The 16399-nt window shown below is 43.8% G+C and overlaps 1 protein-coding gene across 1 annotated transcript in view; it reads left to right on the forward strand.

The window, feature by feature from the left end:
- The window catches only part of LOC137431624 (uncharacterized), a 203617-nt gene extending 196893 nt beyond the window's left edge, over window positions 1–6724 (forward strand). Inside the window, exon 8 of the mRNA XM_068123152.2 lies at window positions 5052–6724. Coding sequence (XP_067979253.2) covers window positions 5052–5546 — 495 coding nt within the window. The 3' untranslated portion in view covers window positions 5547–6724. The remainder of the gene's footprint in view (window positions 1–5051) is intronic.
- Window positions 6725–16399: the final 9675 nt, after the last annotated feature.

Below are 16399 nucleotides of genomic sequence, written 5' to 3' on the forward strand. Positions count from 1 at the left end.
AGCTTTTATTCTTATTCTTAAATGATGATTTTCTCCTCCAATTCCGAGATATATCAAAATTAATTATTTGACAGTTAGGGCCTACTTTCTTTTTCATTTATTGTTTTGGGGAGAGGGGATAAAACAAAATGTATTATTCCAACTAAACCCACGGTGGGAGTATGCGCTCTACTGAGTGGTGTTCTAGTTTATTCATGTTATGGCCATACATTAATGTTACTGAATTGTCGAAGAATTTAAGTGCTTTTGAAAAGATTATAGGCACAATGAATTAGCCCATGGAAAGCTAATTAGCACACACAAGTCTTAAGCAGTAATTTAGATTTTGATTTGTATAATACTTTACAATCATACTAAAATACACCATTTGTGTCTGTCCGTCTGTCTGATGAATTTTTGACTCCAATACATTCCGTCCTTACTTATCCAATCTCAACCAAACTTGACAGGATGACCAAAGGTTACATAATGAAGGTTGTAGCGCATTCATTTGCCCCCCCCCCGGCCCTCCCTGAGGGGGGTTTTCTCCCCCGAGCGGGTTTTCCCGCCATTGCCGTCAATGGCGTTGCATGTTGAGGTGTATATCAATGTTAAGTTAGCTTTATCGTGGCATTTGTCCAAAGAAGAAGATTTATCGTGGCGTTTTCCCAAAGACACTTTTAATAACAAAATTAATGATAATCGCATATTGTTAATGTTATTACAAAACAATATTAATACTAATGATGTCCCATTTCCCAAAGGCGTTTTTCCTGCTGTGATAACCTGTATAAATAGCTTATAGTTGTAATGGCGTTTCCGTGGGAGCAACGGTTTCTACAGGAAGTACTAGTACCCGACTGCAAAGCCGCAATGAGCCGGCGAAGCCAAAGCCTCTTGACACTATTTTACCCATCACTATGGCATCAGTAGGTTAGGTAGTTGGTAGTAGGTAGGTGTAGTAGGTACCGTACCTAGTTCAAAATGACACCATTTGCATTCTGGATGAGATTAAAATTTATAAAATTTCCTTCTTGATTAATTCGGTGAATTCCGTCTCAACTTCGGATATTTCCGGCCGTGAAAAACTATCCCCGACGGCCGCGAGATTTCTAAAAAATAATTCTTCATCAATATTAGAATATTTGACGCCGTTTTCAGCCTCCGAAACTCGGTAATAAGCTTTTTTGAAATATTTTTTCAAATGCTCGAATCTCATTGGTTCCGTTGTTTGTTGACGATTTTCATTGAAGATAACCAGGGACCGTGCGGGCCCGGGGAACGAGGTTGGTCTTAAAGTATTTTAATTACAAATTAGAGGTGCATAAGTTTGTGAATCAAACAAAGACGGGTGAAACAAACTCCTATTGAACTTTTTCACAATTTTTTTATGCATACTTCCGCATCCGGAAGATGGCGGCCTCCATTGAGTGATTTGGTTTTTGAAATATTTTTACAAATGCTCGAATCTCATTGGTTCCGGTGTTTGGTGACGATTTTCGCTGAAGATAACCAGGCCCGTGCGGGCTGAGGTTGGTCTTAAAGTATTTTAATTACAAATTAGAGGTGCATAAGATTGTGAATCAAAAAAAGCCGGGTGAAACAAACTCCTATTGAACTTTTTCAATTTGTTATGCATACTTCCGCATCCGCAAGATGGCGGCCTCCATTGAGCGATTTGGTGCGTCAAAGCTTCGAAATTCTCAAGGGATCAAGCAAAATCTGGCTTTTCAACATAATACATGCGTGTTCATTCACAACACCGGCTTCGCCGGCTACTAGTACCCGACTGCAAAGCCGCAATGAGCCGGCGAAGCCAAAGCCTCTTACCACTATTTTACCCATCACTATGGCATCAGTAGGTTAGGTAGTTGGTAGTAGGTAGGTGTAGTAGGTACAGTACATAATTCAAAATGACACCATTTGCATTCTGGATGAGATTAAAATTTATAAAATTTCCTCCTTAATTAATTTGGTGAATTCCGTCTCAACTTCGGATATTTCCAGCCGTGAAAAACTACTCCCTACGGCCGCGAGATTTCTAAAAAATAATTCTTCGTCAATTTTAGAATATTTGACGCCGTTTTCAGCATCCGAAATGTGGTAAAAAGCTTTTTTGAAATATTTTTTCAAATGCTCGAATCTCATTGGTTCTGGTTATTGGTGACGATTTTCGTTGAAGATAACCAGGCCCGTGTGGGTTCGGGGAACGAGGTTGGTCTTAAAGTATTTTAATTACAAATTAGAGGTGCATAAGATTGTGAATCAAAAAAAGACGGGTAAAACAAACTCCTATTGAACTTTTTTCAATTTGTTATGCATACTTCCGCATCCGCAAGATGGTGGCCTCCATTGAGCGATTTGGTGCGTCAAAGCTTCGAAATTCTCAAGGGATCCAGCAAAATCTGGCTTTTCAACATAATACCCTCTCTGTACCCACCGTACCCAGTCGTACCCAGCTGCTCCTGGACTCTGTGTCCTTTCCTCCTGACAAGGTGGAAAAGTTTCTGTCAACCCTCGACTCTGATTCTGCAACTGGTCCTGACGGCATGAGCCCACGGGTCCTAAAATCATGTTCTTCCGCTCTTTCACTCCCTCTTTCTGTTCTCTTCACCCTCTCTTTTGCTCAAGGTCATCTGCCATCTGCTTGGAAATCAGCCAACATCACCGCTTTGCACAAAAAGGTGCAAAAACAGATCCTAGCAACTACAGACAAATCAGCCTTCTCCCAATTATCAGCAAAGTCATGGAATCCATCATTGCTTCAGATATGAAATCTTTCCTCTTCTCCAATGGCTTGATCTCTGATCATCAATTTGGTTTCAGACCTGGTCACTCTACTCTGGACATGCTGCTTCTGCTTTCTCAACAATGGATGGAGGTCCTCAACGCCAAACAGGAAATTAGAGCTGTCTCCCTTGACATTTCACGTGCCTTCGATACGGTCTGGCACCCTGCTCTGCTCACCAAACTTTCCTCCTTTGGTATCCGTGGAAATCTCCACACATGGCTGGCGGACTTCCTCTCTGGTCGTAGTCAACGTGTGGCCCTGAATGGGTTTCTCTCATCTCCTCTTCCTGTTCAGGCTGGAGTTCCCCAAGGTAGTGTTCTGGGCCCTGTGCTTTTTCTGGTCTTCATCAATGATCTCTCTGACTCTCTTGAAAATCCTCCCCATCTCTTTGCTGACGACTCTACTCTCTGTTGCTCCATTCCTCATCCCTCAGATCGGCAGTCTGCAGCCTCCTCACTCTCTGCAGACCTGGACAAAATCACAGACTGGGCAAACAAATGGAACATGTCTTTCAATCCTGATAAATCTCACACTCTTACGATGTCTCTCTGAAAAGACCGACTGGACAACCCTCCCATCCACTTTCTGAATAATCCTCTCCAAGAAGTTCTGTCACTCAAGCTTTTGGGTCTCACTATTTGCCATGATCTTTCCTGGGAAAACCACATTTCAAATCTGGCCTCCAAAGCCAGTCGCCGACTGGGCATCCTCCGTCCTGCGAAGTACTTCCTTGGCACACCTGAGCTCCTCACCACATACAAGGCTTTCATCCGCAGCTCTATGGAATACTGCTCTCCCCTCTGGTCTGGTGCTCCTGCCTCACACCTAGCTCATCTTCACGCTGTTGAAACCAAAGCGTTCAGAATCATTGGAATCTCCCGCGATGAAGCTAACTCCAAGGGCCTTTCACTCACTCACCGCAGGCAGGTTGGTGGTCTTTCCGTCTTCTACCGACTCCTCTCTGGCCTTGCCCCCCCAGCTCTCTCTGGGCTCTGTACCCCAAATATTCCTCCAGGTCGCACAAGATCTGCCTGCAACCCTCTTATGGTTAAACTGCCAAAATCAAGACTTTCTTCTCACCTTCACTCCTTCATTCCTCTTTTCTCCCGCCTCTGGAACAAACTCCCTCACTCTCTTCAATCCCACTCCACCCTCCAGGTCTTTAAAACAGCTGTTCACCACCATCTCTTATCCTCCCCCATCCAAAACCTTGATCTTTTCTACCCCTGCTAATTTCGGTCCCCTTGTGTTTTATACCTCTCCTCCCCCCCCCCCTTCCCCTTCCCACACCTCCTCCCCCCAAGCCCTCTCCCTCCCACACTTCTCCCTGCTCTCAAATGTTGTGTTTGTGTGCTTCCCCTTCTCTCCCCATCTTGTCTTCCGCTCCCTCTTTTTGTATATTTTGTTTGTCTGGTTGATTTGTTTGTGAAATAAATGTTAGCTCTTCCACGAGCCTCGATTCAGTATACAAAAAAACAAACAAAAAAAATACGTACGTGTTCATTCACAACACCGGCCTCGCCGGCTAAAAATATTATGAACCACAAACACGTATGCTTAGCTTTTTAAACAGTCGATAATGCTCTTTATAACACTAAATGAAGAAATTTGGAGGAATCCCGACATACATGAAGGAAGGTTTACTTGCAGAACTGAGTGAAGATCTACTGTACTCTATATAACCCTCATATGGAATCTCATATAACCCACAAATGTTGGGTTAATAACATGGCCCTTTCTGCCGCTACGGTGGCATTTTTCGTAGCAAAATTTTGAAACTCGCTCCTGATGTTTGATACGAAACTGAAAGGGAGAAGCTCGGGTTGTGCTCCTTTTCCAAGCAGCTTGCTAGCGCTTGCCAAGCCAGCCGTTCCTTAACGGTTTTGAATGCAATGCTTGCTCGAATGCTTAAACTTCACAAGAAACTTGGTAAATGAACACACAGCCAAAGTTCTTGAGACCCGACCATAGATCGACTGTAATCTATATACCCCAAAGAGGAATGACCCTCCCTGTTACTCCTGTAATCAGCGGGTGTACTCGTGTATGTAAAACTCAGTATCTCAAAGCACCTTGAAAAATAAAACTTTCACTGGTCACATGGAAGCATGGGAGTAAAAAAAACTACATAACAACTTATTATGACAAACTGAATTAACCATGACAATGTTTAACAATCTCTTGAAAACATTAAAATATTCTGCAACGCTTTTTTGAGTTGTTTTCAGTACTGTTGCTTGAACAAATAGAATTTCCTTTTCTCCTTCCTTATTTCTCTTAGGAATCACCTGCTGCAGACAGTATCTCTGTCGCCTCTCTTCGCAGTTCTGTGCATGCCCCTGCCCGTCCTTCTCGATGGAAACAGCCTTCAAGTGGGGGCTCTTTGCCTCCAAATATTGATGCTCCAGCCTTGCCCTATACTTCTAGATCAGCTCAAGGCCTACCAGTGTCACCTTATATTCCTAGGCCCAAACAACCTCCACCGAGCTCACCTCATATTCACCGACCTACTCAAGATCCACCTGCTTCACCCCATACCCTAAGGTCTAGCCAGGCTTCATCTGCTTCACCGCACCTACAAAGGCCTGCTCAGGGCCCACCAGTGGCACCTAGAGCATCTGGACTGAACCAGACATCTGTGCTTCTATCTCGTCCTCCCCTGCCAAAAACTCACTCACCAAGTCATTTTCCACGAAATGCACCCGACAACCAACTACGGCTTGAGGGGAATCCTGCTATGATGCCCGCGCATGACCGCAGTGGGTCTTTGGTTTGACCTCTCTCCAAACATTCAACGTGTTCCTCTTTTACACCACTAGTAATATCTGCTCCCTCTGCATATACAGGCGAGAATAGCGAGTCATTTTTCCACACTTGTGGGGAAGGGAAGGGGAGGGAGGGAGGTGGAGATATATTTACTACCCTTGACCTGACCCTGGGTATCCTAAGCACTATTGCAAAATTTGTTGGAGGTTGGCCAAGGTGTTTTGGATTCTATAGTGAACAGACATACAGATCTACAGACAGAGATTTGCCTTATTTTAGTATGATTTCCATGTAAGGTCAGGAGAACAAAAGGAAATAATTGATTGGGTTTATTTATTGGTAAACCAATCAAAAGGTAAAGCTGTATCGCATATCCGCTTCTCAAATGACCACTTTGCAATGGCCACAAGAGGTTGCACAAAACTTAAAATAACACTCAGCCTTGGACAGCTATCTCAGAATTTAAGGATTTGTTGTTAAAGTTTGATTTACTGAAAAGCACAGCCGAAGCCACAAACACTTCAACAAGCACATGACCAGAAAAACCATCTTAGGCCTGTAAAGCTGTAATACTGAGAGGTGCAGCATTGTAGTCAAGAGCACAAGACAAATGATTATGACACCTATTAAGGCTTTTGTAGCCTCAATCTTGATAAATCAGTTGACACAAGCTCCAGGTAATTCAGGTATTGGTTTCCACCATACAAGGCTAGAAGGAAGCATGTAATCGGTGGCCAGAGAATTTATAATCTACAAATATGAAATAACAGGAGGAGTTAAATAAAGGAAAACAATGATACATTGTATGAGATGTACTGTATATTCAAAAGAAACAAACGAGAGCCAGTCTGAGAGCAAACATAACAGGATAACTTAACTCCTTCAGATGCTAGCAATATGATCTGGGAATAGGAATCCTGGAATGTACAATGAATTGTTAATACGTAATATTAACAAATTTAAAAAAAACTGTACTGCGATTCATAATTTTCTGGACTTTAAAATTGCAACAACAGCAGAATATCAATCACTTGTGACCTGCGCACATTACCCATGTGCAGCTGAAACATTCATGATCACATTATGATTCAGAATGTGTTGTAAGAAAAGTTATAATAAGCCGAAGATTCAATCTTAAAACATTGTTTCATAAGGGATGCAGCAGAATACGATTTCCTTTACATGATGCATACTTTCTATGAGTGTATCTCTTGTCCTGTCTTTTTTTTTTTTTTTTTCTTCTTCTTTTTTTGTATACTGAATCGAGGCTCGTGAAAGAGCTAACATTTACTTCACAAACAAATCAACCAGACAAACAAAACACACAAAAAGAGGGAGCGGAAAACAAGATGGGGAGAGAAGGGGAAGCACACAAACACAACATTTGAGAGCAGGGAGATGTGTGGAAGGGAGAGGGCTTGGGGAGGGGGGGGGGGTGGAGGGAGAAGTATAAAACACAAGGACACCAAGGACTTCCAGGACAGAAGTTGGTATTTCAAAAAAGTGGAATTGGGGTGAAATTAGTGGGGGTAGAAAAGATCAAGCTTTTGGATGGGGGAAGATAAGAGATGGTGGTGAACAGCAGTTTTAAAGACCTGGAGGGTGGAGTGGGATTGAAGAGAGTGAGGGAGTTTGTTCCAGAGGCGGGAGAGGAGAGGAATGAAGGAGCGAAGGTGAGCAGAGAGTCTTGATTTTGGCAGTTTGACCATAAGAGGGTTGCAGGCAGATCTTGTGCGACCTGTAGGAATATTTGCGGGACAGAGCCCAGAGAGAGCTGGGGGGGCAAGGCCAGAGAGGAGTCGGTAGAAGATGGAAAGACCACCAACCTGCCTGCGGTGAGTGAGTGAGAGGCCCTTGGAGTTAGCTTCATCGCGGAAGATTCCAATGATTCTGAATGCTTTGGTTTCAACAGCGTGAAGACGAGCTAGGTGTGAGGCAGGAGCACCAGCCCAGAGGGGAGAGCAGTATTCCATTGAGCTGCGGATGAAAGCCTTGTATGTGGTGAGGAGCTCAGGTGTGCCAAGGAAGGACTTTGCACGACGGAGGATGCCCAGTCGGCGACTGGCTTTGGAGGCCAGATTTGAAATGTGGTTTTCCCAGGAAAGATCATGGCAGATAGTGAGACCCAAAAGCTTGAGTGACAGAACTTCTTGGAGAGGATTATTCAGAAAGTGGATGGGAGGGTTGTCCAGTCGGTCTTTTCGGAGAGACATCGTAAGAGTGTGAGATTTGTCAGGATTGAAAGACATGTTCCACTTGTTTGCCCAGTCTGTGATTTTGTCCAGGTCTGCAGAGAGTGAGGAGGCAGCAGACTGCCGATCTGAGGGATGAAGAATGGAGCGACAGAGAGCAGAGTCATCAGCAAAGAGATACAGAGGATTTTCAAGAGAGTCAGAGAGATCATTGATGAAGACCAGAAAAAGCACAGGGCCCAGAACACTGCCTTGTGGAACTCCAGCCTGAACAGGAAGAGGAGATGAGAGAAACCCATTCAGGGCCACACGTTGACTACGACTAGAGAGGAAGTCCGCCAGCCATGCGTGGAGATTTCCATTGATACCAAAAGAGGAGAGTTTGGTGAGCAGAGCGGGGTGCCAGACCGTATCAAAGGCACGTGATATGTCAAGGGAGACTGCTCTAATTTCCTGTTTGGCATTGAGGACCTCCATCCATTGTTGAGAAAGCAGAAGCAGCATGTCCAGAGTAGTGTCCAGGTCTGAAACCAAATTGATGATCAGAGATCAAGCCATTGGAGAAGAGGAAAGATTTCATATCTGACTACAAATTTCATATCTGACATATATATATATGTCTTCTCTCCATCCACCCACTATTCAGCTGTATATCTGCACAGGGTCAAATGTACATAAATGTATAGTATATACAAGGAAATGCTCGTTAACTAGTATTTAAGCGAATAATGAGAAAACAGAGGGAAATATTTTTTTAAATTGTCCAAAACATCAAAGTATCAACAACTATTTTTATTATATTACATTCTTCAACATCGCTAAGTTTTGCTTCTTGGATCTAGGTTTAAAAAAAACAATTATGGTGAATAAACAGCATTATGAAAAATGGTTGAGTAAAAACAACAACACTAATTGTATACTTACAGTGAACTTCATATTCTATAATCTAGATGAATAGAACCCACATTCCTAAATGAAGCAAACATTTAGCGTTTCCAAAAATATTTATGCTTTTCAAAGATGATATTATACATACCTATATGTGTATATACAGCATATATGTGTATATATATGTATATATATATATATGTATATATATATATGTATGTATATATATATACATATATATATATATATATATATATATATATATATATATATATATATATATATATTGGAATATACATATATATACAGGGTGTTTCAAAAAGTTTTTTGGTTTTTTTTGGTATACAAGATCGAGGCTCATGAAAGAGCGAACATTAATCACACAAAAAGTGAAACCGACACATAAAAAACAAGAGGAGCGGCAGACAAGCTGGGGAGATAGGGGGAAGGACACAAACACAACATTTGAGAGCAGGGACATCGGGAGAAATGTGGGAGGGGGAGGTGGGAGAGGTATAAAATATATGAACACTGCAAGGACTTCCAGGAAAGAAGTTGGAATTTCAAAAAAAAAAAGTGTATCTGGGGTGAATTAGTGGGGGTAGAAAAGATCAAGGTTTTGGATGGGGGAAGATAAGAGATGGTGGTGAACAGCTGTTTTAAAGACCTGGAGGGAGGAGTGGGATTGAAGGGAGTGGGGGAGTTTGTTCCAGAGGTGGGAGAAAAGGGGAATGAAAGAGTGAAGGTGAGCAGGGAGCCTAGATTTTGGCAGTTTAGCCATAAGAGGGTTGCAGGCAGATCTTGTGCGACCTGAAGGAATATTGGGGGGACAGAGCACAGAGAGAGCTGGGGGAGCAAGGCCGGAGAGGAGTCGGTAGAAGACAGAAAGACCACCAACCTGCCTGCGGTGAGTGAGTGAAAGGCCCTCGGAGTTAACTTCATTGCAGGAGATTCCAATGATTCTGAAAGCTTTGGTTTCAACAGCGTGAAGCCGAGCTCGGTGTGAGGCAGGAGCACCAGCCCAGAGGAGGGAACAGTATTCCATTGAGCTGTGGATGAAAGCCTTGTATGTGGTGAGGAGCTCAGGTGTGCCTAGGAAGGACTTCGCACGACGGAGGATGCCCAGTCGGCGACTGGCTTTGGAGGCCAGCTTGGAAATGTGGTTTTCCCAAGAAAGGTCATGGCAGATAATGAGACCCAAAAGCTTGAGCGACAGAACTTCTTGGAGAGGATTGTTGAGAAAGTATATGGGAGGGTTTTCCAGTCGGTCCTTTCGGAGAAACATTGCAACAGTGTGAGGTTTGTCAGGATTGAAAGACATGTTCCACTTGTTTGACCAGTCTGTGATTTTGTCCAGGTCTGCAGAGAGTGAGGAGGCTGCAGACTGCCGATCAGAGGGATGAGGAATGGAGCAGCAGATAGTGGAGTCATCAGCAAAGAGATAGAGAGTATTTTCCAGAGAGTCGGAGAAATCATTGATGAAGACCAGAAATAGCACAGGGCCCAGAACACTACCTTGGGGAACTCCAGCCAGAACAGGAAGGTGAGATGAGAGAAATCCATTCAGGGCCACGCGTTGCCGACGACCAGAGAGGAAGTCCGCAAGCCATGAGTGGAGATTTCCATGGATACCATAGGAGGAGAGTTTGGTGAGCAGAGCTGGGTGCCAGACCGTATCGAAGGCACGTGATATGTCAAGTGAAACAGCTCTGATTTCCTGTTTGGCATTGAGGACCTCCATCCATTGTTGAGACAGCAGAAGCAACATGTCCAGAGTAGAGTGACCTGGTCTCAATCCAAATTGATGATCAGAGATCAAGCCATTGGAGAAGAGGAAGGATTTGATATCCGAAGCAATAATGGATTCCATGACTTTGCTGATAATTGGAAGCAGGCTGATTGGTCTGTAGTTGCAAGGATCTGTTTTTGCACATTTTTTGTGTAAAGCGGTAATGTTTGCTGATTTCCAAGATGCTGGCAGATGACCTTGAGCAAAAGAGAGGGTGAAAAGAACAGAGAGAGGGTGAGATAGGGCGGCAGAGCAGGATTTTAGGACTCGTGGGCTGATGCCGTCTGGTCCATTTGCAGAATCAGAGTCGAGGTTTGACAAAAACTTCTCCACCTTGTCAGGAGAGAAGGACACAGAGTCCAGGAGCAGTTGAGTTCGACTGGGAAAGGTGGGAACAGAGAGAGATGGGTTTTGGACACAAGATTTTGAGGCAAACACTGAGTTGAGGCATTCGGCTTTGTCACGTGCGGTGTCAACTGTGTAGCCATTTGAGGTAAGGGAGGGGATGGAGGGGGAACAAACACCAGAAACGGATTTGACCAGACACCACCAGGATTTGGAGGAAGGAGACAGGTTTGAAAGTTCAATCTTGAGTGTGGAGAGATAGTGCTTCCTGGCACTCGTGAGGGTAGACACACACTTGTTCCGAGCTTGGTGGAAGGAACTGAGATTGACTTTAGTTGGATTTGCCTTCCAAGAGGCAAAGGCAGGTTGTTTCAGGGCAACTGCCTCACCACAAGATTCAGTGTACCACGGACGAGAGGAAGGGTAAGACAACTGAAGACGAGATGGGATAAATCTGTGCATGAGAGAGAGAGAGCAGTTTGCTTTGGAAGAATTCCCAGGAAGAATTGTTGTCAGAGGCAGTAGAGATGGGAGACCAGTCCAAGTGATTGATGGCTGCTTGCAGCCCGTGCCAGTCGGCCTGAGTGAAAGGCCAGACTCGTCGGCGCTGAGGAGGCTCTCTGAGAATGGCCAGAGAGATGTCCACTTTAACAAGCACCTGATCAGAAGAACCAATCGGAGCAGAAGAAGAGCAGCAGACATTTGCAGGGAAGTTAGTCATAACCAAGTCCAGAAGAGAAGATACTCCCTTGACTGAGATCCGGGTCAGAAAATTGACAGATTGTGTCAGTCCCAATGAGTCGCAGAAGTCCTTTGCTGAGGTGCCATGGTTGGTCAGAGATGAACCCGCACCCAGCCAGCTGGCATGATGACAGTTGAAGTCGCCACATATGAGGAAGAGAGAGTTTGGATGACTTAATAGAAGTTGGTCCATGTTGTCCGACAGCGAAATGTAAATGGAGTCATCACTGTTTGGAGGACGGTACAGAACACATATGAACAAAAGGTGGGAGCGGAGAGGAAGCCATAGCCAGAGGTACTCCTGGGGGTGGGGTGGAGAGAGGGCAGTGCAAGGAGAGTGAGGAAGAGAGTTTTTGATAAAGATAGCTACCCCACCACCAGGACGAGGCTCAGGTCTATTATACCGGAGGAGGGAGTAACCAGGAAGAGATATTAAGGAATCAGAGACATCTTGAAGGAGGAAAGTTTCTGTTAAGCAGATCACGTCTGGATTGTCAGAAGCAACCTGAATGGAGAGATCAATCAGGTTTGAGCGAAGGCCCCGGATGTTCGAGGTCCATACCGTAATGAGGAGAGATGGGGAGCATTGGGTGCAGGACAGCGGAGGGGAGCGGTAGGGTCAGATGAAGGATGAGAGGGGGAGGTAGGAAGAGCAGTTGATTGTGTGTCAGAGATTACAGAAGAGTTGCAAGAAAGGGAAGGATGAGGAGGACGAAAGGTTTGATGGTGATGGGTTGAGGCACAGTGAGGGGTTGTTTGAGGGAGGGCAGATGAAAGTAGAAGGTTGGGGGAGGTGGAGGTATGAGATAGAAGGGAAACGAAGTGGGGAGGAGGCAGCTTTGAGAAGGAGGTGGGAGGAGGGAGAATTTGGGAGGGATGGTTGGGGGGGAGATTTGAAGGGGAGGGGTTGGGGGGGAGTTTTGAATGGGAGGGGAAATGGGGGAGTTTAGGAGGGGAAGGGCAAGGGGGGAGTTTAGGAGGGGAGGAGCAAGGGGGGAGTTTAGGAGGGGAGGGGCAAGGGGGGGAGATTTGGAGGGGAGAGGCAAGGGGGAGATTTGGAGGGGAGGGGCAAGGGGGGAGTTTAGGAGGGAAGGGGCAAGGGGGGAGTTTAGGAGGGGAGGGGCAAGGGGGGAGATTTGGAGGGGAGGGGCAAGGGGGAGTTTAGAAAGTGGATGATTTATGAAAGATGAACATTTATAACAAATTGGGTATGTTGTGATTTTCAAGTTAGCGATCCGTTTAAGAACGATGGAGGAGGGGTGGAATGAATGAGAATTTAGAGCATGTAGTGAGAAAGAATTATAAGAGATTGAATATTTTTTTGAAATGGAATGAGTTGAAGAGGAAATTGAAAGGAGCCTTTTAAATAAGAAGAAAAACAGCTGTTGTAATAAACCACTGAATAAAACACTGAAGGGGATAGTTGATACATATTTAAACAGAACTGTGAAGAACAATCTTATATTCACAAAAATACCAATGGGGAGAGGGAGCCTAGAGGGGCAACCACGAGTCACTTGAACAGGGCAAAACGTGGAAGGCAAGGGGATAATGGGGGCGGGGCGAGGGAAAATCAAAAAACCTAGCAAACCCAGCGAAGGAAGGAACAAACTTCGACGGGGGAAGCCTAAGGCTGCAAGGCCTCACATGCGGCACGGCAAACAGAAAACGATTAATTTATGAAAGATAAACACGGAGAAACTTCCAGGGGACACACTATAGGTTCACACACCAAAAGATAAATACAGTTTCGACAAAATACAATTGTGAACAGACTTAACTTTGAAAACGTGGAGACCGTGTGGAGCTTCGAAAATCCGTGACGTCGAGTGATACAACTTTAAACATTTATTTATAAAGAAACAGAAACCTCAGGAACGTGAACCAAACATTCGTTGAAAGCTTATGACATGGTATTTTCTATCAGTGATTGCTATTGCAGTAAGTCACCTCTAGAGTTAATGAGAGCCCAAGGTCTGAAATTGGCATTTATGTAAAGCAAAATCCTTGTAATTGATGTTCTCCATGTGTGCTCTTCCACGGTTCAGACATGCATTGATCCTGACTCCAAAGTTCTGTCCAACTTTCCTGTAGATCTCATGTGGCACTGCCTGGAGGTAGTCTGACACCTCCAGCTTCAGATCATCCAGTGTGGCAGGGCGGTTTACGTAGGCAGAGCCCATGGCAGGCCCCCAGAACCAGTAGTCCAGAGGGTTCAAGTCTGGGCTATGGGGTGCCCAGTTATGAATGTACCCAGGGCAACGACGCGGGTTCTGAAAAGTTGCTAAAGGAAAGTGATGGTGTCACCATCCTGAATAAACCAGGTCATGTTGAGCTGGTTTGGGGTGACCTTTTGGACTAGATCATGATGGAACTTCTGGAGCACGGCCCGGTAGCGCTCATCATTGATCGTCACCATCCTGCTGTTGTCATTCTCAAACCAGTAAGGCCCTAGCATTCTCCATCTGGCATTGAAAGCGCAGAATCATGTGACCTTCGGCCCTTTCAGGTACATCTCAGTGATCTCAGGTGGTTCTGTCCCCCAGAAAATGTATGATTTATTCTCATACCACAGAGCAACCACTTTTGTCTTCTGCTCCACTGCCAATGGCATACAGTCCTGTGAAAAAGTAAGTACACCCCATGTAAAGTTTTGACTTTTTCAACATATATCAACATACAGCTATTTGATCTTCATTTCAACAATATTGATAGATAAAGGTGATATAATATAACAAATATCATGAAATATTTACATTTTGCAGTCCATTGTATAATTTAAATAAACATAAATGCAAATTTCGCATGTGGAAAAAATAAGTACACCCCTACATTTATCACTACTTCAAATACCTAAAATTAGAATCAGGTGCACCAGCTCAGGTGCAAATGATGAGAACATCGTCAGAGAGAGGATCTTGGAGGAACCTGTCTTATTTAAACCTCAGACATTTAGTTTGGTTTGCTCTTTGTTGTTGAAGTGTGCGCGGTCACCATGCCTCGATCAAAAGAGCTCTCTGGGGCCTTCAGAAAGAAGGTTATAGATGCCTACGAGTCTGGGAAGTCATTTAAAAAGATCGCCAAACAATTTTAAATCAATCATTCGACTGTCCGGAAGATCATCTACAAGAGTGGAGAAGATTCCAAACAACTGCCAACTTCTTCAGGCCAGGCCGCTCCAGCAAGTTCAGCCCGAGGGCAGACCGCAATATGCTGAAAGAAATCTCTAAGAACCCGAGAATGTCATCACGGGACCTACACGTAGCTCTTGCCACTGTTGATGTCAAAGTGCATGAGTCTACCATTAGAAAGAGGCTGCACAAATTTGATCTACATGGGAGGTGTTCCAGGAGGAAACTTTTGCTGTCCAGAAAGAACATCAGGGCAAGACTAAACTTTGCCAATGAACACCTAGGCAAAGACCAGCACTTCTGGAACAATGTGCTCTGGACAGATGAGTCAAAAGGAGAGCTATTTGACCACAGTACCAGAAGACATGTTTGGCAAAAACCAAAGACAGCATTTGACCACAATAACCTGATATCAACTGTAAAGCATGGTGGTGGAAATATTGTGGTTTGGGACAGCTTTGCTGCATCAGGGCCTGGGCAGCTCACCATCATAGAATCCTCTATGAATTCTTCATTGTACGAGAGGGTGCTTGAGGATAATGTGAGGTCTTCTGTCGGAAAGTTGAGGGTCAACCGAAGGTGGACCTTGCAACATGACAATGACCCTAAACATACCAGTAAATCCATCAAGGAATGGCTGAAAAGAAAGAAATGGAGGGTCTGGAATGGCCAAGTCAAAGCCCAGATCTAAATCCCATCGAGATATTGTGGGGGGATTTGAAACGAGCTGTGCATGCAAGAAACCCCTCAAACATTGCACAGCTGAAAGAATTCTGCATGGAGGAATGGGCAAAAGTTTCTCCCAGTCGATGTCAGAGACTGGTAGACAGTTATAAAAAACGCCTAATTGAGGTTGTTTCTGCCAAAGGGGGAAATACCACCTATTAGAGCTAAGGGTGTACTTACTTTTTCCACATGCGAAATTTGCATTTATGTTTATTTAAATTATACAATGGACTACAAAATGTAAATGTTTCATGATATTTGTTATATTATATCACCTTTATCTATCAATATTGTTGAAATGAAGATCAAATAGCTGTATGTTGAAATTTGTTGAAAAAGTCAAAACTTTACATGGGGTGTACTTACTTTTTCAAGTGACTGTAGTTGAGCTATGGACCTATAAATCCCAGGGAACAAAAAGCACAATAACAACACCAATCCATGAAAAGGAAAACGGTATCGGTCAAAAAACAAGAATCAATCTTTTTGAAACACTCTGTATGTATGTATGTATATATTCTTCAAAAGCACTTAAGGATATAACAACACTTATTATATATACACAAGAGGGAAAATCAAATCTGTTTTTACATGTAATCAAAAATCAGTGTGACCCCCTTTTGCCTTTAAAATGGCCTCAACTTCATTTGGGATTGTTTGTTACTTGCAAAAATCGAAGATTTTTCAGGTATATTGGTTGGTAGTATGTGTTGTTCGGTCTGTTTGTCTGTATGTCAATTACCTGCAGGCCACAATTTCAAACCAATGTTTACTACACTTCATCAAATGGTAGAGTTGGTCATAAGGAAAAAGCCTATTGTTATTGAGGTCAACAAAAGCCAAAAGTTCAACATCGGTCGCATTTCTAAAATTTTCAGTGTTCATCCGATTGACTTGAAATTTGAGAAAATATGCATATTTTGTCATTGAATTCAACTTCGAATTATTTTTTAGGTCAACATAGGCCAAATTTCCAAAATCTTAAATTTTCTTCTGAATGACTTGAAATTTGAAGAGGATTTTGAATTTTGGTCATTTAATTCAACAACCA

Source organism: Myxine glutinosa, chromosome 7 (genome assembly GCF_964187855.1).
Source record: "Myxine glutinosa chromosome 7, kmMyxGlut1.1, whole genome shotgun sequence".
Lineage (NCBI taxonomy): Eukaryota > Metazoa > Chordata > Myxini > Myxiniformes > Myxinidae > Myxine > Myxine glutinosa.